The following is a 22358-nucleotide window of genomic DNA, read 5'->3' as shown; positions in this document are numbered from 1 at the left end:
CACTTGACACAGAGGCAGAGGGAGGGCTGCGGGGGTACAGGAAGACAGCCGAGCCCACAGGCAGATCCAGTGGCCCCCAGCCTCCGGCAGCACCGCCGGGTGTTCAGGGCAGGGGGAGGGGAGGCCAGCGGCCCTGGAGAAGTGCCGGTTCTGGAGCTAACATGCTCTTCCCTCCTGCCAGCCATGTGACTCTGGGCAGCTGGGCCTCAGTTTCTTGATCTGCAAAATTGGCTGACAAGACAGTACCTACCTCATGGGGTTAGCAGGGAGAATTTAAAGAGTTGATGCAGGAGAAGCATTTAGATCTAGTTCTAAGCATCCACAAAAGTGTTCGTTACTATTCCTATGTTATCGTGACCCCTTACTCCAGCATTGAAAGCTCTCCCATGTGAAACCCATGCTGTAAGAGGGTGTTAGGGCTGATGGGGAGGTCCCCTGAATGTGTGGTCACACCCTGCCTCGTGACTGGTGACATCCTCTTCCTCGTGGTCTCTCCAAATCATCCCTCAAGGACTGCCCTTCTCAAGATCCAGCACTTTTCTGACCTCCTGGAGCATCCGTCATACATGCCACGCTTCAGGCTCCTGTGACGGATTACCTGTGCAGTCAGGTCCTCCCTGAGGCTGACACTGGACCTGTCTGGTGAACCTGTGGGTGGGCCTGCAGCTGCTGACATGTGGGCTAAAAGAGAGATGCCTTCCTTTCCTTCCATATTTTAAATTTGCTTTAAAACATGGGTTCTGTAGGAGAGATAGGAGTGGGGAGGGTAGCATGGTGTCCTCGTGGTCCTGTCTGGGCCCCATCCAGAGAATAGTTGAAAGCTGAGTGGTAGAAGCTGTTTAAATGGTGGGGGAGGAGATGGAGCATAAAGGGGCCCCGCAGGGAGGCTGAGGGGCCCAAGCCCAAGTACAGCTGCAGGGGGGTGACGAGCAGCCCGTGTCCACCCATGATCCACTTTGGCTGCAGGGTCATGGGGTGTCTGGGGGATGCTGGGCCATTTCAGCGGCTAGGGAGGGTACTGACAGCAGCCGCCCAGGTGACTTACTGACTTGGCTTTGTGCAAGGGACACCCACAAGAGATCAGGGGCAAAAGAACAGGTCAGTTGGATAGCATATGCCTTCCTCCCTGCCCATAGGGGCCCTGCAATGCTTGGGGATTTGTTAAGAGCTATAGTCTTTGATTTTTGCAGGCAGAGAGGAGGAGCAAGAGCCAGTGACATTTACTTTTCTAGAATCTCCATTACCACCTATGTGCTGAGGAATCCTAGTATCTTTTTGTGTATGCATTCATCATCAATCAGATGATAATGTTTTGATAAACTCTATTAATATTCCCATTGTACAGATGAGGAGACTGAGGCACAGACAGAAGTGACCTGCTCAAGGTCAGCTGAGACCTGAGCCAGGCTGGCCAGGAGAAGGGTCTGTGACTAAGATTTCTCCCTCTCTCTCTCCAGAGTGCCTGGCCCATAGCAGGCACATAATACATACTGATAACATGGAGATGCTGACAGGAACATAGGTGCAGATGTTAACATTTTTGTTCCCCCAGGAAATCATGAATCAGAGCCCTACCGGGGCAGGAGGTGGCTGATGGGCTGAGCCAGTAGAACTCCATCTGCTTTGCTCACCCTCTCTGCAAGGCACCCCAGGCTGTCTCCCTCTTTTGGAACCCACCCCATCACTGAGCCTAGAAAGGGGAGGGTACAGCCGTGTGAGGCTGTGGGTGACTTCGGGCTTAATATCTTTGTAACCATATTGCAAAGGGGCATGCCTAAGACGGCGCCTTATGCTTAATCTTTTTCTTATTGCTTTTTCTCTTGTATGATTTAACCTTGCACCAGGTATCAAGCTAGATAAATAAAAACTTTTATTTCAGATTAGCCCCGGCTGGGGGCTGCCTTGAAAGCGGAGCAGTCATCCAGGGAGTGAGATGAAAAAGGGAGCGGGGAATGTGAGCCGCTGAGAGGGGCTCATTGTATCTCCCAAAAGATATTTGAGACCTTTTTTGAGGAGGGAGGGATGAGATCTCCTGCCAAGCCCACAGCCTGGGGAGGCTGGGACAGGCGGCTGACATCCCCCTAGTCCAGCCTTCCTGACCCCCTCTTCCTGAGTGGCTCTTCACCCCAGTTACCTTCTCACACTAGTATTTCCTGCTCAGTGCTTAATATGGCCAGGAGACACCGCCTTTGCTGATATTTAGTTATGTCTTCCCCGCTAGAATGTGAGCTCTGTGGGCTCAGTGACAGCAACTTTCCCTTCACAATTGGTTCCCGGGGTCTGGCATGGAGCCTGGCACACAGTAGGAACTCAATTAATATTGGCTGGTTAACTGAGTGAATGAATCCTGGGGTTCTAGTTCGGTACTTAGACCGGGGGTTGACATGAATCATTTGGTTTCCCAGGCAGAATAGTAAAAGATGGTAAAAAGGATGTGGGTTTTAGAAGCAAGAAAAGCTGGGTTTGAATCCTGTGCCCCCAACTTATGTGCTGTGTGACCCTAAGTGTTTCATGAGCTCTGTGGGTCTAGTTTCCTTACCTGTAAAATGCTCTGGCCGGCTGCGTTCTGGGGTGAGAGTGAGGGTGACAGAGAGTATCTGTAGCCCAGAGCAAACCCTCTCTCACATGTGTAGAGAGAGAGATGCACAAGATGTTAGAGCAGCATGGTTTGCAATAGCAAAAATCAGTGCATATACCATTCAACAAGAAAATGGATTACCTGTGATATTTTCATATAATGAAGTAATAGAGAGTAATAAAAATGGACAAATAATGACACCCCCCCCATAAAAATATAGATGGATCTTGTATGTAACATTGAAGAGAAAACACAAGTCCAGGAGACTACGTGTAACATACTATTAAAATAAGGTTCAAAGACAACTGAAATACGCACGTGTGACAAAACATTTTTTGAAACCAAAGAAATAAAAAAGAAAAAAAAAAAACAATACAAGGTGCAAAGAGATGGCTGTGGGATGGGGAGTCGGGATGGACTGGATGGGAACACAGGGAGATGTGTGGGATGAGTAACGGTCTGGCTCTTGGGTTGGTTGGTGGGTTCACAGGTGTCCACAAAATTATTAAAAACTAATAATGAAACTAAAGAGGGCCATTCAAGGACCAGTGCTGACTCTGAGCCAAAGATGATGTCTAAATCAGTTCTGTGCACTTGAAGTGTGCCAAGATAAGAAAGAAAGAGAAAGCAAAATAAATGCTGGCTAATTCCACAATCCTCCAAGGATCTCAGTGCAATAAAAAGCAGTTACTGAGAGATGAGGAAAAACTAGAAACGAGTCAATTTTTTAATAAGACAAATGCCTGTTGACATCAGACTAGAACTTCTCTCCAAAGCAATCTCTAGGCATGAACTAGAAGGGGCCCTAGCCCCTGAAAGTAGCCTTCAGCCACGACTGGTCTGCCAGATCCCAGGCCTGGAGAGAGCTGCTTCTTGAGCTGAGCAAGGGCCACCCCTGCCCAGCTGTGGAGGTGGAAGCCAGGTGCTGCTTGGACCCGAGTGGGAGGTCCTGGGTAAGCTCCCACAGTACACGGGTCCCATAGGAGGCTCTATAGTGTCTTGAGCAAGAGTCAGAGACTTCTGCCCATGAGGAAGATAAGGGAAAGAGGAGAGGCAGAAAGGGAGCGTCTCAGACCATGGCGGTGCAACCTCTTCAAAACCCACTGGCCAATTCGATTCATGGGAAGGATGCCAGAGGCAAGATACAGCTACTGACAAAGAGCGCGCAGGGCCTCAGGAAAGGCTCAAAGACAGGGCACAGAAGAGTGTGGGGAGTGGAAGTGAAGAAGCAGTGTAATCCCGAAGAGAGCAGGGAGAATGAACAGAGAGAATGAAGTGATGGCTCCCCGGCGGTTTACCAGGAGGAATTCAGTGTTAGTGTGACCTCTTGTTGTTGGTTTGGTATGGTGGTGGGAGAGCACTGTGAATAATATTTTTTAATTAAATTTTTTAAAAGTCAGAGGAACTGCCCCTTAAATACTGTTGAAAGAAGAGAGCCACAGGATGCACACTGGATAACCTTGGATGGCATATTCATTCTAGCTCTCTGCTACTGCTGCTAAGTCACTTCAGTCGTGTCTGACTCTGTGTGACCCCATAGATGGCAGCCCACCAGGCTCCGCCGTCCCTGGGATTCTCCAGGCAAGAACACTGGAGTGGGTTGCCATTTCCTTCTCCAATGCATGAAAGTGAAAAGTCAAAGTGAAGTCGCTCAGTCGTGTCCGACACTCAGCGACTCCATGGACTGCTGCCCTCCAGGCTCCTCCGTCCATGGGATTTTCCAGGCAAGAGTACTGGAGTGGGGTGCCATTGCCTTCTCCATTCCAGCTCTCTAGAGAATGCCTATCAACTACCAGCGGCTGAGGGAGGCTCGGAGGCCCACTCAGGCTCAGTGGGAAAGTGTGCTGGGATCAATTAGTGATCTCTGCCTTGACACGGGATACGGGTGCTCTGGTATATGTGCTGACATGGGTCTAACATGGCAGTCACAGGTGTAAGCAGATCAGCTTTCCTATGCCCCCTTTTGCCTAGGTCACTACAGGGACCCTAGATACCGAGACTTAGAGCTTAGATGCTTCTTTGTCTCCCTCTTTGCCTGCACTGTCCATTCTCACTATATTGCCTTGATGAATCTCCTCCTTTACATCTCCACAACAAACCCTAGTCCTCCCCTAGTTTGGTGCAGCAGCCTGTTAGGAGACCATCCTCATTCCAGTGCTTCCCGTTCTGACTGTCCAGACCTTCCATGAGATAAATCTTCTGATGACCCTCTCACCCCCAGACATGCTCAAGAACCCACATCTTTTGCCTTGTATGCCCTTATCCACCTGGCCCCAGCATTTGTCTCCCATCAGCCCTGACTCCTCCCTGGCTCCCTCTTGGCTCCAGCTGTTCCCCACTGTGCCTGGCCAGATGCCCTGAGGTTTCTGGGGCTTTCAGGCACCCGATATGTACTCCAAGCCAGGGGCTTTGATGTGCAATTCTGATTTCCAAAGCAGATCTGCTTTTCCTAAGTTTTTACTTCTTGGGGGGAGAAAAATGCCAAGCAGCTTAATCACAAGGGCTTTGAAGTGATTCAAATGATGGTCTTCTGTGATAGCTGTCCCCTACCAGGCCATGGCCAGGGGCCCGATTTAGTTATTGGCATATGTGGAGGTGTATGTACTGGCATATGTGGGTTTGTGCAAATTTGACTGCTTATTCTCTGTCTCTACACACACACACACACACACACACACAGCTTTCATTTCAGTGTTCAATGTGTTGTCAAGGAACTGCCTCACTTGGTAACATTAAAAGTAAAATTCAGCAAGTGGTGAGTGAAGACTTTGTCTTTCACTAACATACCTGGGCAGGTCCCCCAGCATGACCCAGTGGTAAGGCCAGTGCCTTTTAAGCTGAGACTGAGGGGTTTCAACCTTGATACTGCACACCTATTCTTCATTCGAGGCCATTGTTTCTCAACCCTTTATTTTCATTATCACACGCCCTTCCAACCTCCCTAGCCATTTAAGACATTTTTTTCTAACTGCTCCCCTAACCTGCATGAAATTTTAATATCACAAATATAGCATATGTATATCTGTGCTTTATACATATAAGGAATAAGGTATTTTTTTACCTCTCAGAACAAATCTTTGCCCCTTTGGGGGCGATACTGACCTGTTGATGACACGTTTTCTTCAAGACCAGAGCTTCTCAAAGGGTGGTCGCCAGGCCATCAGAACAGTATCATGCAGGCCCCACCCTCTGGAGTTTCTGATTCGGGTTTAGGGTAGGGTACACAATTTTTCATTTCTAATAATACCCAGGTGGAGACATCTGGAGACATTACTTTGAGGACAGCTGCTGTCACACAAATTCTGGCTATATTCTGGAGCCCAAGAGACCTGGCTTCAAATCCCTATTCTTCCGCTTGGTGGCCGTGACCCTTGGTCAATATATAAAAGTCCCCGAGCCTTGCCGTACATGCCAACAAAGTGCAGTAATACTGTCTCCTTCATACACTATTGTGAGGGATTAAATGGCCAGTGGCTCACACACAGTAGGCACCTAACAAATGGAGTATATGGCAGAACTGCAGGAGACCCAGAGAAGCAGGGCTCAGACAAGAAAGCGGATGATGGGAGAGGGTAGGCTTCTTCAGCCCAAAAGTGGAGTTGTAATGTAGGTTGGAGTGGGAAGTGCTAGCTTGGGCTCCTTCACCAAATCATCATACCCCAGGGTGGCGGGGGGCCCTTCGGGTGCTGGGGAAGGGTCTGTTTAGCAGCAGTTATGGGAAGGAGAGAGTCAAACAGCAGAACTCAGCAGTCCAGTACTTCTGGAATATCAAAATGCTTCTAAAGTGGAGGAAAGGATTCAGACAGTGTTGGAATCACCTGGAGGACCTCATAAATAGTCTCCTGGGCCCCATCCCCGAGCCTGACTCTGTAGTTCTGGGGTGGCCTGAGAATTCACATGTCTAACAGGTCCTCAGGTGATGCTGCTGCTGGTCCGAGGCCCCACCTTGAGGACCACTGCTTCACAGCCTCTCCTGGATGGGCTTCCTGCGACGAGTGCTTAAGGACAGAAGAAGAGTCTGGGAACTTGTGGGAAGATGATTGCAGGACAAAATGCCAGGCCTTAGAGCCCTTGGGACTGACAGAGGAGCCTCCAATCTAAGTCCCCTGACCACCCAGGCAGCCTGCTTGTTGACACATATGAGTGGTCGCAGCTGGTAAGATGGGCTCCTGACAGCATGGTGTGTGCTCATCCCCACTGCATCCTGACCAGTGGTAGGCAGGAGGCACGTGTGAGGCCTGCTGTGTGCTGACCTATGGTGGACAGGCACCAAATGCCACTTGCTTTATATAATGGTCTCATTTCCATGTCACAACTCTGTCAGAAAGACACCATCACCTTCAGATTAAAGATGGGGGAACTGATGCTTCAAGAGTTTTAGTGACTCCCTCCAGGTCACTTAACTGGGAAGAGAGGATGCCTCTCTGGAACAAATACTGATTGAAAATTAAATAATTTCTCTGCCTGAGGGGACTCTAAAGGCATCTCAGGCCATGGTCCAGTCCTGGGCTCCTCCTGGTGCCTGCAACAACTGCCCTGCCAGTCACCTCCTGACGGCATGGCCTCCTCACCGTCCTTGGCTCTGTCTCTGTGCCCCCTCTGTGATGTCCACCACTTGGGGACACTAGGGCAGCCTCCCTGCTGATCTGCTTGCTCCCACCTGCCCTGCCCCAAGCCCACTGTGAGCTTTGCACAACACACCCCTGACCATGTCCCTCCCCTGCTGAACTGGTAGCCCACTGCCCCGAGGACCAGAGCCTGGTGTCCTCCTGGGCAGAGCATTCCACACCCTGCGTGTCGGCCTCGTCTCCCCTCTGTGGCCTCTCTCACGCACTGTGCTCAGCCACGTGCATGACTGCAGCTCCGCGATCGGGTACACTCTCTCTGCTCTGGGATCTTGGTACGTGTTGCTCCTCTGCCTGCGACAGACCCTCCCTCTACCCTTCCCAGCTGCTCATCTGTCAGGGCTGGCTTAGAAGATCTCTCTTTGGTGAGCCTCCCTTCCTGGTTATGGCTGGGAGGTACCCCCTCCCACGGATTCTTGCTCACTTCTTAGGATGGATATTTTTGAATACATACAAGAGTAGAAAGAACAGTCTAGTGACCCCCCTGGGAGCCACTGCTCTACATCAACAATGATCAGCACAGCCCATGCCTGTCTCCACAGCATTCCACCAGGGCGCTGCAGCCCATCCCCCAGACTGCCTGCAGGTTCCTGTGGCTGAGACGGCGACTCGGGCCTTACCGGCTCTCAGGACTTTAGAACAGAGAAGACCCTCAGTCCACTGTAGGTGGATATTAAAGTCCCTGTGTGTTGAGCACTGACTACACATTTAGGTGCTCCGCTAAGTGCATACACGCCATAGCATCCCTGTGAGACCTGGGTTATAACTACCTCCACTTCAGAGTGGAAAACTGATGCCCGGAAGGTTACACACGCAGTGGAAGGCAAGCTAAGGCGGTCTACCCCTGGAATAGAGCTGCCCAGAGAAACAGAATGCAAGCCACACCTGCTATTTGAAATTCTCTAGTAGCCACATTAAAAGAAAAAATAGGTAAAATTACTTTTAATAATATGTTATCTTTAACCCAGTATATTGAATATACCATTTCAACATGTCATCTGTATAAGGCATTATTGAGATATTCTACAATCTATTTTTCGTACTACATCTTCAAAACCCTGTGTGTTTACAGCACATCTCAAATCAGACCAGCTGCATTTCAAGAGCTCTGTACGTTTCAAGGCAACCGTACTGACCAGCTCAACTACCGGTCACCACCCTGAACATGGCCCTAAAGCCTGCATGCTCAACCACTTACGTCTCTATACTTAAATGAATGAAGGAAGAAATGAGTAAGAGTCCCAAGAACCCCTGGTCCTGAACTTTCTTCAACAATTAATAACGTATAATATTTTATGGTCCTTTAGGGTCTCTCTGGCATCGTCTTATCTGCCATGGGAGTTGTCATCTCTGTTCCACAGATGAGGAGATGGGGCTAAGATGGCCGAATGCCTTGCTTGAACACCCTGCTGCAGGTGGCACTGCTGGGCCTCAAACGGACACTTCTGGACTCCTAGTCTTGTGCTCTGCTGGGCACGGGGGCAGCCACCCCTTGAAGCAGGACTATGTCCATCTGGCAGGGGAGGGTGTCTGCTCAGACCACAGGTGAGGCTGACCACTGGGGACAGGAGCCTGCAGAGCTCTGGAGGTCAGACGCTGGAGGAAGTGATGCCCTTGGTGAGTGGCAGGGCAGGCGCAGGCTGAGGGAGCATGGGGCCCGTGCCAGAGCCTCTATGGGAAACGGCCTTGTCGTTCTTCGGTCGTAGTTTGGCCACAAGAGGCTGAGAACAAATTGATGGCAATGGAACCATAACTTACCTCTGAAGGCCTCTTTGTTCTTGGCAAAACAGAGGGGTCATTAGTAATAGGGAAAGCACTGGTGTGTGGACATAAATCCCCCCAGCTGCAGGCCTGATAAACAGCCTGGAGGGGACAGGGCCTCAGGGAGCTGGGCAGGTTAACCGTGTGCCCTGCATCACTGTGGGCTCGGGCCTGTGTCTGAGACAGACCACCTGCCCAGGCTCCTAAGGTGCCCAGAGACTGGGTAGTCCACAGTGCCCTCAGGACTTGCACCTGGCTCTGGGAGCCCCTGAGGCCCTCAGTCCTTTCTTTCAAATGAAAATGATTCCAGAGCACCTGAGCTGGAGCAGGCTCCCAACAGGCACTCAGGGTCAGTGTGGGGCAGTCAGCGTGAAGGGACACTGGCAGGGCATCCCTTCTTCCATTTCAAGCCAAACAGGCATTGGCCAAGCCACCCAGGCCTTAACACCACTGGAGAGGAGGGCACGCGAGGCCAGACCCTCAGCAGACAACGTTCTTTGCAGTACTGTCTACACTGACTAGCTGAGGGAAGTAGAAGAGGTCAAATCTTAGCCTCTGTCCACCGCTCCCCTGGGCAGTGTGCCCTGTTGCCTGTCTGCCTGCCTAGACTTGGGCTGAGGCTGGCTCGCAGGGGTCCATGCCAGCCCAGGCCTGGGCAGAAGGGCAGGGAGGGAAACCAGGTGCTCAGGACAGGAAGGGAAGAAAGAGGACTGCGCTTTCCTCAAACTGTCTGAAAAGTATCTGGGGTTGCTGGTGACAAACACCCATTACAGTGAGGACCGTCACGGCCACCCTGCGAGCATGGTCCAAGTGCTATCCCCCCAAGGATGGCAGACAGCTGCCCCAGTGCGGTCCCCTCATTTCCACACCCACTGCAGCCTCTGCCAATTGAAGACCGCACTGAACCTGTTTGACTTCCTGGTCCCCTTCAGGCAGCCATTACCAGTCAATCAAAGCTGGAAGGTAAGAGAAAACCCGTTTGTCATCCTTTCTAAAAGCCCTCAAGGCACATCTGTTCTGGGAATCCTATAAAGCTATGCTAAGTGCTTGAGGTTTTCCAGAAACTTCTGCCTCTGCACCCACCTTTGCAGGCATCCCCTACCTCTACTTCCACATCCCGGGTTTCCCTTCTTCTCCTGTTTTTTGCACTTAGAAACCTGGCCCGAGAAAGTGCGTCCCTAGAAATTTCACAGGATGCTGCCATTTCACGCGATGCTGCTGCAGGCAATTGTCCCCAGACACTAAGCTCCAGAGCACCGGCCTCCTGCTCCAGGGGAAAGGGGTGGCTGGGGCCATCTCTGTTATAGAGGGCCTGAGGTTCTGGGGCTGGTGGCTTGGCACCGCGCAGACTAGAAATAGACCAATGCCTTGGAGGATGGCCATTGGTGTCAGAGAGGAATTTCTAGCTGTCCATGATCTCAGGTCAGGTCCTGACTCTCTGCTCCCCACTCCTGTCTGGGAGTATGTCTAGAACTAACCCAGAGATAATGAGAAAAGGAGACAATCCCCTACCCAGCCAGGTGCCCCCTTCTTGCTGCCAGCTTATACTAAGTCCCCAACTCCATCAGCTTTGGGGCTCACTGGTGTTCACTCAGATCTCCAGTACAAGCCCCTTGTTACTGGGAGGCACTTGTTTCACTTCCCAATTTGACAAAGTCATGAAGGAGACCAGCACCAGCATGGGCCTCCCTTCTCTGCCCACCAGGAGCGAGTCCACTAATTCCCAAGAAGACGCTGCCTTCCTATAGAATGGCTTCCTCCCTAGGACCTCCTTTCCCATATCCTGGCCTGAGGACCAGCTGCTTCTGGGGCTCAAGGAGAAAGGACCTTTCCTGGGCTGCACCCTAGTCCTATAGAATGAGAACCTTCATGGATGCCAAGGACTCTGCATTTTTGGTAGGAGCTCCCAGGTGATTCTTTTTTTTTTTTTTTTTTTTTTTTATTTTTAAATTTTACATAATTGTATTAGTTTTGCCAAATATGGGCAAAATGGAATTTGAAAATCCATTACCTTAGAGTAACATACATTAATTCATTTATCCATCCATCCATTCATTCACTCTACAAGTACAAATTGGACTTTACTCTTGTGGAGCCCTGTGCTGGGCATAAGAATGGGGAGGAAGAGGGGTGGGGGAAGCAGAGGCCCAAACCCACTCTGCTGTTGCTGCTGCTCACCACATGAGCTGGTCTGACATTCACCCTGGGTCTCAGGGTCCCGTGGGCTTAGAAGCACAGTTAACAGTTGTGCTAGAAGCTGCAGGTCACAGAGCGCCCACAGTTCCCCTGATTTCCTGCATTCCCAAGGATGTGGCTGGTCTCCCTCCCACCACCTAACCCTCAGCACCCTGAAGGTGTTAGTAGATGACCCTGGTGGCTCAGATGGTAAAGAATCTGCCTGCAAGGCAGGAGACCTGGGTTTGATCCCTGGGTCAGGAAGATCCCCTGGAGAAGGGAATGGCTACCTATTCCAGCATTCGTACCTAGAGAATCCCATGGACAGAGGAGCCTGGGGGTGACAGTCCATGGGGTCACAAAGAGTCAGACACAACTGAGCAACTAAGCATGCATGCATGCACATTAATATCAGTTAACACTTACAAAGTATCAACACCTTACATACGTTTACGGTCTTTACATACAATAAGCCTTCTGATTTTTGAACCACGTGAGGCAGTTATTCTTACTGCTCCCATATTATGGATGAGAAACTGAGGTATGGAGATCCACCCCTAGACAGTATGCTCAAGAGACTCCATCCATGTTCTTGATCTCTACACATTGGTGTCTTGAACTTTAGGGAAAAAAATGCCCCTACATGCCAAGTCTACTCTCTTGGCAGTGTGGTAGGGAGGGACAATGGGGTTGGCCTTCAGACAGTGCCCCCCACCCCCGCAGATGCACCAGGCTCGCATTTCACTCACCAGCAGGCTGGGCAGGGAGGCCAGGGTGGGGTGGGAGAACAGGGACAGATTGATCCAGCCTGTGAATGAGTGAGCAGTTTCTCCTGCACCTCTCACCAGCCCCCTTGTCCAAAGCCACCCAGACCCAAGATGGCCAAGGAGCTGATGCTTTGTTAGTCTCTAGGCAGGGATGTGGAGTCAGGGGTCCCACCAAGCAGAACTTTCTCTGCACTCAGTCACTGCTCTGCTCAACCAAGAGCCTAGGTGGGAAAGGAGGGCTTACGTGCCTCCCTGCAACATTCCAGATAAACGTGACTGTCTGATGGTCAGAAATGTGAAGAGAGCATGAAATCAGCCACAGTTGCAGCTGAATTAGTTCTAAAATGATGTAAAAACTGCCATCTTTTCACCAAGTAAGTAATGACAAACAAAGAAAAATGCAGCGTACTGAAGCAGGTTAGACAAGAATCACCAGTAACCTGGGCTCAGAGCCCTGAAGTGCGCAGACAGCGGAGACCTCGGAGAGCAATGCACACTCCTGTCCCCACCATCACCCGAGCGCCCCACACACCCGAGCCTCTGTCTCGAATTCCTCTTCTCCTCCCTTGCTCCTCCCTCCTTCATCTAGGCAGCTCCTTCCTGAGTCCTTTGGCCTGGGCTGTCCCTGGGGACAGGTGCCCTCATGCCACTGTCCCACACACCCACAGAGCCTGACACTCCTAGAGTGGCTCTTCTTGAGTAGGGGTGGGGCACTAGGGCACCCCAGGCCTTACCTGAGACGATAGTGTAGCCAATTCCCCGGGGACGTCCTTTATCCTGGTCAATGGCAGTGATAATTCGCACTGTCGTGCCCTGGGTGGGAAAGAGAAAGGACTTGAGTTTGGTAGGCCAGGCCGCAGGGTGCTGTTCTTCTTGTAGCTGTCCTGACACCCACAGCTTCCCTCCCCCTGGGGACCTCAGGTCAGTCTAGGAAGTAGGGGCCGAATACAGAGACCTTAGCTGCCCCTATCATTCCTGGGATACACACTGCGGCCCCAGGCAAACACCTCAGTGTCCACTGGAGAGGCCCAACCTTGCTGAGGCTCTCACTGCCTCTTCCGTTCCCCATCTCCCTTCATTCGGATGAACCACCCAGGGAAGAACTGACAGAGGAGCAACCAGCAGCAGGACAAGAGATCTGGTCTCTATCTTGAACTCATCAGGTTGCTGTGTGACCTCAGAAGTTTGCTGCGCTCTTCTGGTCTCAGTTTGCCCCAATCTTAAAATGAATAACACAAAATCCCGGAACATTGTTTTCACTAGGACCTGAGTAAAGAAGAACATCAAGGATGAAATATTCTATGAATGAAAGCAACATACATCCTGAAAGTGGGTATCTCTAGGGATGAGCATGACAACCGTGGTGGCCACCACGGTCCTCTGAACCATGCCCCATCCAACACTGCAACCAGCAGCTCCTACCTCCCATGGCTCCATCCTCCACCCCATTCATTCTCCCTACAGCACCTGGGGAGAAGCTCCCAGGGCTGGAATACCCACGATGGGACTCAGGGGCCCCTGATTTTGAGGAGCACACAATCTGTAGTAAGGGGTCAAGGACATATGGACAGACACTGCTATACAGATACGGGGTTTCTTGGAGGCATCAAGGTATCCCAAAGTATAGAAGTCCACCAGGAGGAAAGAGTTGTACAAACGGCGACATTTAGGATGGGTCACGAGGAGTGGGGTTTCCCTGGTATCTCAGCTGGTAAAGAATCCGCCTGTAATGCAGGAGACCCCCAGTTCGATTCCTGGGTCAGGAGGAACCCCTGGAGAAGAGATAGGCTACCTACTCTAGTATTCCTGGGCTTCCCTGATGGCTCAGACAGTAAAGTATCCACCTGCAATGCAGGAGTCCTGGGTTCAATCCCTAGGTTGGGAAAATCCCCTGAAGGAGGGCATGGAAACCCAGTCCAGTATTCTTCCGGGAGAAGCCCCATGGACAGAGGAGGCTGGTGGGCTGTAGTCCATGGGGTCGCAAAGAGTTGGACACAACTGAGCGATTAAGCACACACGCAAGCGTGAAGTGAGTAGCTTGCCAGAGAGAGAAAACAAAAAGGAATGTGCTTCAGGCAAAAGACACAGCCCTGCAGGGATGTGGAGGTATAAGACTTTCTAGGAAGAGATGCTGGCATATAATGGACACATTCAAATACCAATGGGCTTCCCACATGGTGCTAGTGGTATAGAAGCCACCTGCCAATGCAGGAGACATAAGAGACATGGGTTTGATCCCTGGGTAGGGAAGATCCTCTGGAGGAGGGCATGGCAACCCACTCCAGCACGCTTGCCTGGAGAATCCCTTGGACAGAGAAGCCTGGGAGACTACAGTTTATAGGGTTGCAGAGAGTTGGACACGACTGAAGCGACTTAGCCCACACAAATACCAACTGGCTGGTTGATTCACTGAATAAATGAACATATGAACAACTGGATCCTAACTTGACCACCACCACTTGCTGAGTCACCCCTCGCCTGGGGAAACCTTCAGTCCGCTCTGCAGGCCCTATCACACCAGCCCTGTCTGCCCAGCTTCTGGCCCAGGCTGTAGGTCCCAGGGCTGATGGAGGGAAAGTAGGAAAGCCCTGTACCCAGTGCCTAGGGAGATACCAACCCTGGCATCGGCATGTCTGATGAAGGTCTCTAATAGCCATGGCACCTCTCAAGCGTTGGCCATTCACCAGCTAGAGAATGAAGCCTGCAGGCTGCACCCTCTACCCCCATCTGAGCACCCTGTCCTACGGAGAGAGGCTGGCTCCTGACATGCAAGACTCTGCCCCAGAGGGAGTGCCCTGGGGGGCACGGTGCCTCCCCGACTCCTCCTGGTCTCGCTGTCAGGACACAGGAGGGGCATCTGCCACCTCACCCTCCTGGGGCAGTGCTAGGCGCACACAGCTGTTGCCCCGGCCTCTCCTGAGCCCGGTACGTGGCAATCCGGAACACCCCCAGCTTCGGCTGAAGGAAGTGAGAATGTTGCAGAGGAAACGTCTACAGCACAGAAATGGTCACAACACAGAGGCTGCGGCTGCGTAGAGAGCAGGCCTGACTCCTTCCTTTCACAGCTTTCCCCTCAACCCCACCCCTCACAGGAGCTCTGTCTAGATTCCCCTGGGTGGCGGGGGTGGGGGGCGGGGAGGGCGGGGAACAGACTGTTACAAAGTCAGAGAAAGTGTATCTCCTGAAGTGGGTTCTGAGAACCTGAGCTGTAGGAGAGTGTGAGGCACCCAGGCAGCAGGGGTCCTTCTCCAGCACTGTGCCTGGCGCCGCTGCAGGCACTTTTTATGCCTTAACTCATTTCGCCCTCACAACTACTCCAGGAGACAGCTCCATTCTACAGATGAGGAAACTGAGGGCCACGAGGTAAGTGGCCTTTACAAGGTCCCACCGCAAGGAGTGAATGGTGAAGCCAGGATTCGATTTCAGGTACTTTAGCTCCAAAATGCTCTTGCCCACCAGACAATGCTGCCTCTGTAACAGGTTATATGATAAATATAATAATGATAACTGTAATTTATGCAAGTTTTGGCTATGTGCCACAAGTATTAATATAAGTATTAGTTCATGTCAAACGTGGGGAAACATATACCCCTCATCCCTCCCTTGGAGATGCACAACCTGCTTTAATGTGGTAAAGGCTACCAAAAGTAGCAAAGTGATAGAGAGATCCATCAACCTTTGCTCTCCCAGGCTTTCTGAGCTGAAGACAGGCTCTTTTCATGTAATATCTTGATAGCCCTGGACCTAGCAGTGCATGGAAGGTCATTTGGGAAGTATTCATTGCATTATATCTGAGGGGTTTACACAAAGAACTCCACCGTCACTCCAGGGGAATCCTTTCGGGGGGATGCTTTTCCTGGTGTCACCTCTTAAACCTCCTGGATATGTCCCCAGGAGGAGGTCCTGAGAGCATGGGACTCTGATCTGAGGCTCTAGCTGCCAGAAAGGGCTTCATAGCCCATCTGACCACAGCCCATGGCTTCGCACCCACTCTGGGTGCTCCATCATTGAGGGTCTCTGGCTGCCCTGGGCCTGCTGAGGGCAGGGTTGGACTGCCAGGTCAACTGGGCCCAGTGCCTACCAAAGCACCATTCCAGACAGTCATTAAACAATAAACCTTGGTCTTTCCTGGTGGTCCAGCTGTTAAGACTCAATGCTTTCACTGTAGGGGGTTTGGGTTCAACCCCTGGTCAGGGAACTAAGACCCTGCATGCCACTCTACGCAGCCCCAAATCATATAATAACAAACAAGCAAATAGTAAACCTTGAGGGGACAGCTGCACGCCCACAGGCGAACACCCAGGGCCTGGTGTGGCTGGTCGGGTCCAGCACAGTGAGCCTCAGCAGCACTTAGTAAAGGGGGCCAGTGCTGGCCTGTGCAGATAGCGGAGCTGGCGGCCAGGGAGGCCTCAGTTTTCAGAGCCTTGTGAGCATCTCCCCGTGGGCAGCCCCGAGCTGGGTGGCCTGGAGTCCCCCTGGGTGGACTGGGGCTCAGTGGCTCCAGCGGCGAGCCCAGGACCAGAGAGCAGGGAGGTCGGCTCACCCCTGGAAGAGCCATGCCTGAGTGTCTACAACATGAGCTCTGAAAGGCTCCTGATAAGTTTGGGTTTCATCTCTTTTTGGATAAATAAATCCATTTTTAATAAAACCCTGAGCTTTTAATACAAGTGCAGCCACAAAGACGGGAAATGTTATGAGAAGGAATTAACAGGGAGGAATGGGGGCTCCTGGGAGCCCACAGCTCTTGTTTCAGAGTTTCAGTGATTATATTTTCAATATACTGAAACTTACTTCCTAAGATGAGGAGATGGAGACGTGTCCGCCCTGGGCCCCTCTACAGGGGGGCACTCTGGCTGGCTGGCTCTCCAGAGAGGGACCCCAGTTCAAGGAGCACCAGAGTATGACCAGGAGAACAGATGGCCCCAAAGACTAGAGATGGGCCCACCTGGCTATGGAGCTTCTTCCCTTCATAAGAACTCCCACTGCAAAGAGGAAGCCCTGCCTTCCCACAGAGAGGCTAAAGGTACACAGGCCTGTGGGGTCCCAACTCCATATCGTGGGAAGATCAGCACAGCAAGGGGGCTAAGGGCCTGACTCTGCGGTTACACTGCCAGGGTGTGAACCCTTTGACTGAGTTACTTAACCTTTCACCGCCTGGTTTTCCCAATGTATGAAATGGGTATAAAACAGTCCCCACACCTCAGCAAGTTGATACAAGGAGCACTTGGAACAGCACCGGGTGCATAGAAAAAGCTATAAAAGTGACTGTCACTATTCTCTGGGGCCTGGAACCTCCATGTGCTTCTGATGAAAGCTAAGACACCTCTTCCCAGACAATGCCCACAATGTGATGTTCCAAACAATTTCAGCAAATGCAGACTTCCCAGGACCCAGGTTAACCAACCCTATGCTGGAGGTAAGGAGCTTTCTGGCCATTCTATAGAGAGAACAGCTAGGATCTCACAGGGAGACCTAGCATTAGTTGAGGACCTACTGTGCGCCAAGCACTGTGCTGGGCCCCTGCACGGGTCCTCCGTTTTGTCCTCATAGTGAGGGTACATGTGGAGAGATTGTGGCTTAAGGGTTCAGGGATTTGCTTAAAGTCCCAAGCTCTGGTGAGTGGGGGTGGGTTGCCAGGCAGCCCCCGCCTCTGAGGCTTGGGTACCAGTAGTGAAGTCGGGACAGACTCAAGAGGAGCTGGGATTCCTCTAGAAGGAACACAACCCTCCCTTCTGTGGCTGCCTGTTTCCAAAGTAGCTGGCCAGGAGAGTGGCTGAAGCTGGAGCCTTGGCGGTTGGGGCTGTCCACCTCTTTCTCTGCTGGCCCAGCCCCTCCTTCTTTCCATGACAGGATTAAGGACTTGAAAGGCCAACCTGCAGTTTGCTTTGGGAGTGGGAGGCGCCCTTGGTGGGGAGGAGGCCGGAGGGGGCTGAAGGGGACTTCCGACAAGAGCTGCCACAGCAGATTCTGAGGCAGAAAATCCTATTTCTCAGTCCTTAATTCCAGTCAATTCCAGTCAAAGGGCTGATAGGCATCGGCTGGCAGTAATTTGTGCAGTTTATCCGCTCTTTTCACCTTCTATCGGTCCTTCACTGACGGGCAGGCCGACATGCTGCTGCTCGAGTGAGGAAATTAAAATTTGATGCAATAATCCCAAATAAGAAGGATTTTATTAGGTAATATATACACTTTAGATGAGGCATGCTTGCCTGATACACTGATAGAGGGAAGCATACATGCTGGGAGCCGCAGATAAAGAGGGGGAGTGGGGGGAGTGGGTGAGGGTCTGGACGCAGGCCCCCGGGCCAGCAGAGGCAGGGCTGGGGATGGGGGACGCCTGGGGCCTCTGGCCCCAGTGGACTAATCAGGCCTTGGTGCTCCTCAACCCTGGCCCAGCCTGCGAAGTGCTGCGTTAAATCAGGCTTCCACACTGTAAAGGGACATGGAAGGCCTGGATCAAGGCACGGAAACCGATTAGAAGCAGGGAAAAATCAGGCTCAGGGTGTATGGGAAACTGCGCAAGAGGCGAGGTAAACTTTCAAATCTGGAGGCAGGGAGGAAGAGCAGAGGTGTGCGGACATGGAGGTGATTCTGTGGGTGCTGGGAGAGACCGAACCCCCCAACTCACTTCCTTGTCTGGCTTGCCCGAGCCTGGTCACCACACAAAAGGCAGGATTCAGACCTGCTCTTTGGGAGCCCCCCAGACATGGACTTTAGTGGCCTCGTGGAGCCAAAGGGACAACCGTCAAGGCAAAGAGATATCAAGGTCCCTCATCCTGAGAAAGAACCATATCAGATGCCAAGAAACTGGGCATAAGGAGGGTGGAAACCAAGGGGAGCAAGAGCCTGTTTGCCTGTCCTGAGGAGTCATCCTAGCAGGGGCCTCTGGAATCATCTGGGAAGGAGAGGGGCTGGCTTAGCACAGGACCCTGCACAGCGCAGGGACTTCATAAACGTCTAGAGGATGAGTAAACGAATGAAAAACAAAAGTAATGGCCAGGCGGACTCAGAAACCTGCAGATCTGAAAAAAACACCTGTAGTGATAGTTTGATTTAGTATTACTCTGCTACAATACAGGGATGCTAGGAAAGGCGAGACAAGCTGAAGGGTCTCAGAGGACACTCACCCCAACACCCTTCTTGCTGACCACTGAGACTCTGAGATGAGGCTGAAGCTAGGACCTCCCAACCCAATCCAAACACAAAACCCCCGCATTCTAACATCTGCTGACTAGACTACTAGGTGCTCTAGTCCCTAAAACCACCAGGCCAAGGAGGCACTACTGAGACAAGGAGAAGAGGTCTGGATGTTGTGTGATCTGGCCAAGCAAGCGCATGGTAGTACAGGGACCTGTTCTGAGATCCTCCAGCTGCTGGGCCACCGTCACATCCTCACTTCAATCTACAAGTTGGCACTGCCTGTCTTTCCTGCATTCAACCCTGGGCACAAAGCCCTGGGAGGCTCTGGTTTGAGACCCAAAGGCTCAACCACCCTGATGACCAGGAGCCCCAAAGTAACCCACTTACATATCAGTGAATGTTACAGATGTGGCTACAATTCAGAGGGGAATCATGCAGCCTAAGGACCAGGGAACTCCAGCAGAGATGAGGAGAGAGAGATGGCTCTGCCTGGTGGACTGGTGAGGATGAAGCCAGGAAAAGAATTCTAAGAAAGGTCGTCAGTGATGGGAACCAACAGATGGGTGGATTTCGGATTGGTGAGTAGAGCAGTCACAAGGTGTGATGAGGATGACAGGATAGTAAGAGAGCCGGCCTGAGTAGTGAGCACTTGTTCATTCGTTTATTCATGCATTCATTCATTCCACAATTACCTCCTGAAGCACCCATGGTGTGCTATGCCCACAGCAGAGCCCATTACCACTGCACTATTCTCGCAGGCCAGGAGAGAAGCCAAGGGTGAGCATACCGTGCAGGAGCACTGAGCGCGAGGAAGGGATGGCCAGGGGCTGAGGACAGGTGGAAGGACCCACCTCACCTAAAAGGTCAGGGCTGAGCATGCGTGGGCTTATTGGCAAAGAGGTTTGGGGACAGGCGGAGTTCAGTCTCAGAAGTCTAAACTCCTGCTTCCATGGACCACTCAGAAAGAAAGGGTTGAAGTGGGGACATTTAGATGTCCCCTTCTACTCTCAAAGCAGCTTCTGACACTGGCAACAGGAGGCCACCTTGCTCGTCAGACCCTCCAGGCTGCAAGTGGCCCCAGGAAGGAAGTGGCTACCCTCTCACACCTGGAGCCTGCAGCATGGTGCTTGGAAGAGGCCAAAAGTCAGGAGAGACCACAGTGCCAAACTTGGGAGCAGGCTACCTAGTCTGTGGTGGTCCAGGAGCCCAGCCTGCAATCTGGTCAGGGAAGCCTGCCTCTCACTTACACCCAAACCTGTGAGCTGTGCAGACATGCAGGTGGGGTCCTGAATAGCCACATGATCAGGCGGGCACCCCACTTTGCTCTCAAAGCTGTTTCCTTCCCCTAAGCACATTGAGTGCCTATAGAAGGAGAGGCACAGTTTTCTTTCCAAAGAGCTGCTCCCCTGCATGTTCAGGGGTTGTGTCTGCCCAGAGGAGCCGCCTTTTCTAATTCATCAGCCCAGTGCAGGTATTCTGTTCTAGTCCACACATAAGCACGGATGGCTACCGGAAGTGGGGTGCAGGGCACTGCCTGCTTGGCCCACAACTGAGCAAAGCCGCCCACCCCGAGGCCCTGCCTAGGGGCAGCAGTATGCTTTGTCTCATAGTCGACTGGACCACAGTGGACACAGGGCCCATGGCCAGTCAATCTACAGGCTGGCTGGCAACCTGTGACCTTGTGACATGGCACAAAATCAGACCATGGCCAATCAGGTACCTCTCTTGAACACATGGCCTTGAGAAACCCAAAGTCTGGGCAGTTAGAAGGGGCAGCAAGAGCTGTGAGTTCTCAGGGAGGAGCCAAGCCTGAGAGGGTCTGTGGGGCAGATAGTAAGTGGCCACCATCTTGGGCAGTGTTGGCTGGTCAAGAGAGGTAGATTGACCAGCTGACCCGTGGTGGGGTGTGGCTGAGCCCCACTGATGTTTTGGTGAGCCTGGCTGAGTCCAAATTCACTCTCCAGCTCAGGCTGGATTTTCCACGGGCATCCCCATTTCCCATCACCCCACATGAAGCTTTCTGAACTGCTGCCCTTCACTTGCATTAGCCAGTCTCTTCTGTCTGTCCCTTGGAGAGCTCTGGGGATGAAGTGAGACAGCAAGGAGGTAGGGTGTAAGAGGAGGTTGGGTTTTCACTGCCCTGGGACACCCATCACTGCCAGGCACGTGGGAGTCAGAAACACCAAGGAGCCCATCCCACCAAACAGGGCCTCCATGCCCACCGAAAGTGCAGAGGGACGTCTCACAAGGGCGGAGGAGGGTCTTACCGGAGGAGAATGCTCGTAGATGTTGGTGCTGTAAGGCAGGTTGATGAAGATGGGGTCCATGTCCTGGACGTCTGTGATGATGATGGCCAAGTTGGCCAGGGTAGACAGAGGCCTGGTCTTATCTTGATCCTTAGAAGGACAAAGAATACATCAGCTTAGGTTAAGTGATATGGACAAGGACACACATGGACACACATGCACAACACCCATGTGCACAAACATGTGCACATATGTACACACGTACTCCTACACTCCCACAGGGAAGGACATTAGCACACAGAGCTCAGGAACTCTAAGAACCCTCAGTGATCTCTGACCTGTGCAGGAAAACACACACAGGGCCCCCAAGGCCCAGTGGAAGGTGGCGTATCCACTGTCACAAAGCAGGGCTGGGGCTGAGCCACATCTCCGTCCCCCGCCCCCCACCCCCAGGCTTGACCAGTGTGACCTCTGGTGGGCGGGGTGACTGCCTTGGGATAAAGGAATGGTGCTGCCCTTAGCTCCTTCTCTGGATTCAGCCTGGGGGCCACTGCTCCCTCCATGCCTAGTTCCTGCACCCTCTCTTCCAGGGACAGCAAAGGAATTGACTAGGATGGGAGAGTTCCTCAGAAGAAAAGCCCTTTGACCGCAGAGGGGGCTAGCCTGGGCCCTGCACCCCTGCCCTGCACTCTGGGTTGACTGGTCAAGTAACTTTGCTGGTAGAACCAGTAGGGGGAGCTCCGGGGCCTGTGACATTTGGGGGACTCTGGGAAGGAAGCTTGAGAGGCCATGTGGCCAAGCAGGCCCTCACAATTGGAAATGTAGTCCTATAAAAGCTCACCAAGAAAGAAAAGCCAAACCCATTTTCTATTACCCTAAATGTGAAATAGTTGCTGCTACTGAATAACAATAGCCAAGAAGAATAGAAACTACATGCTGAATAGATTATACTCCAGGCACTGTACTAGACACCTCACTCGCTTTGGTGGGGTGCCCGTTATTTCAGTTCAACAGACTCAGACAGGTTAAGTAACTTGCTGTGAGTCACACAGCTGGTAAGAGTGTA

At 52.0% G+C, this 22358-nt stretch overlaps 1 protein-coding gene across 10 annotated transcripts in view; it reads right to left on the bottom strand.

Moving 5' to 3' along the window:
- The window catches only part of CDH23 (cadherin related 23), a 436720-nt gene that overhangs the window by 240338 nt on the left and 174024 nt on the right, over positions 1-22358 (bottom strand). For all 10 annotated transcript variants that reach the window (XM_025284698.3, XM_044942219.2, XM_044942217.2 and 7 more), the window contains exons 8-9: positions 21314-21442; positions 12641-12719 (exon numbers count right to left, since the gene is read on the bottom strand). In XM_025284698.3, the coding sequence (XP_025140483.3) occupies positions 12641-12719; positions 21314-21442 (208 nt within the window). The remainder of the gene's footprint in view (positions 1-12640; positions 12720-21313; positions 21443-22358) is intronic.

Source organism: Bubalus bubalis, chromosome 4 (assembly GCF_019923935.1).
Source record: "Bubalus bubalis isolate 160015118507 breed Murrah chromosome 4, NDDB_SH_1, whole genome shotgun sequence".
Lineage (NCBI taxonomy): Eukaryota > Metazoa > Chordata > Mammalia > Artiodactyla > Bovidae > Bubalus > Bubalus bubalis.
This window is presented reverse-complemented; position numbering and strand designations above follow the sequence as displayed.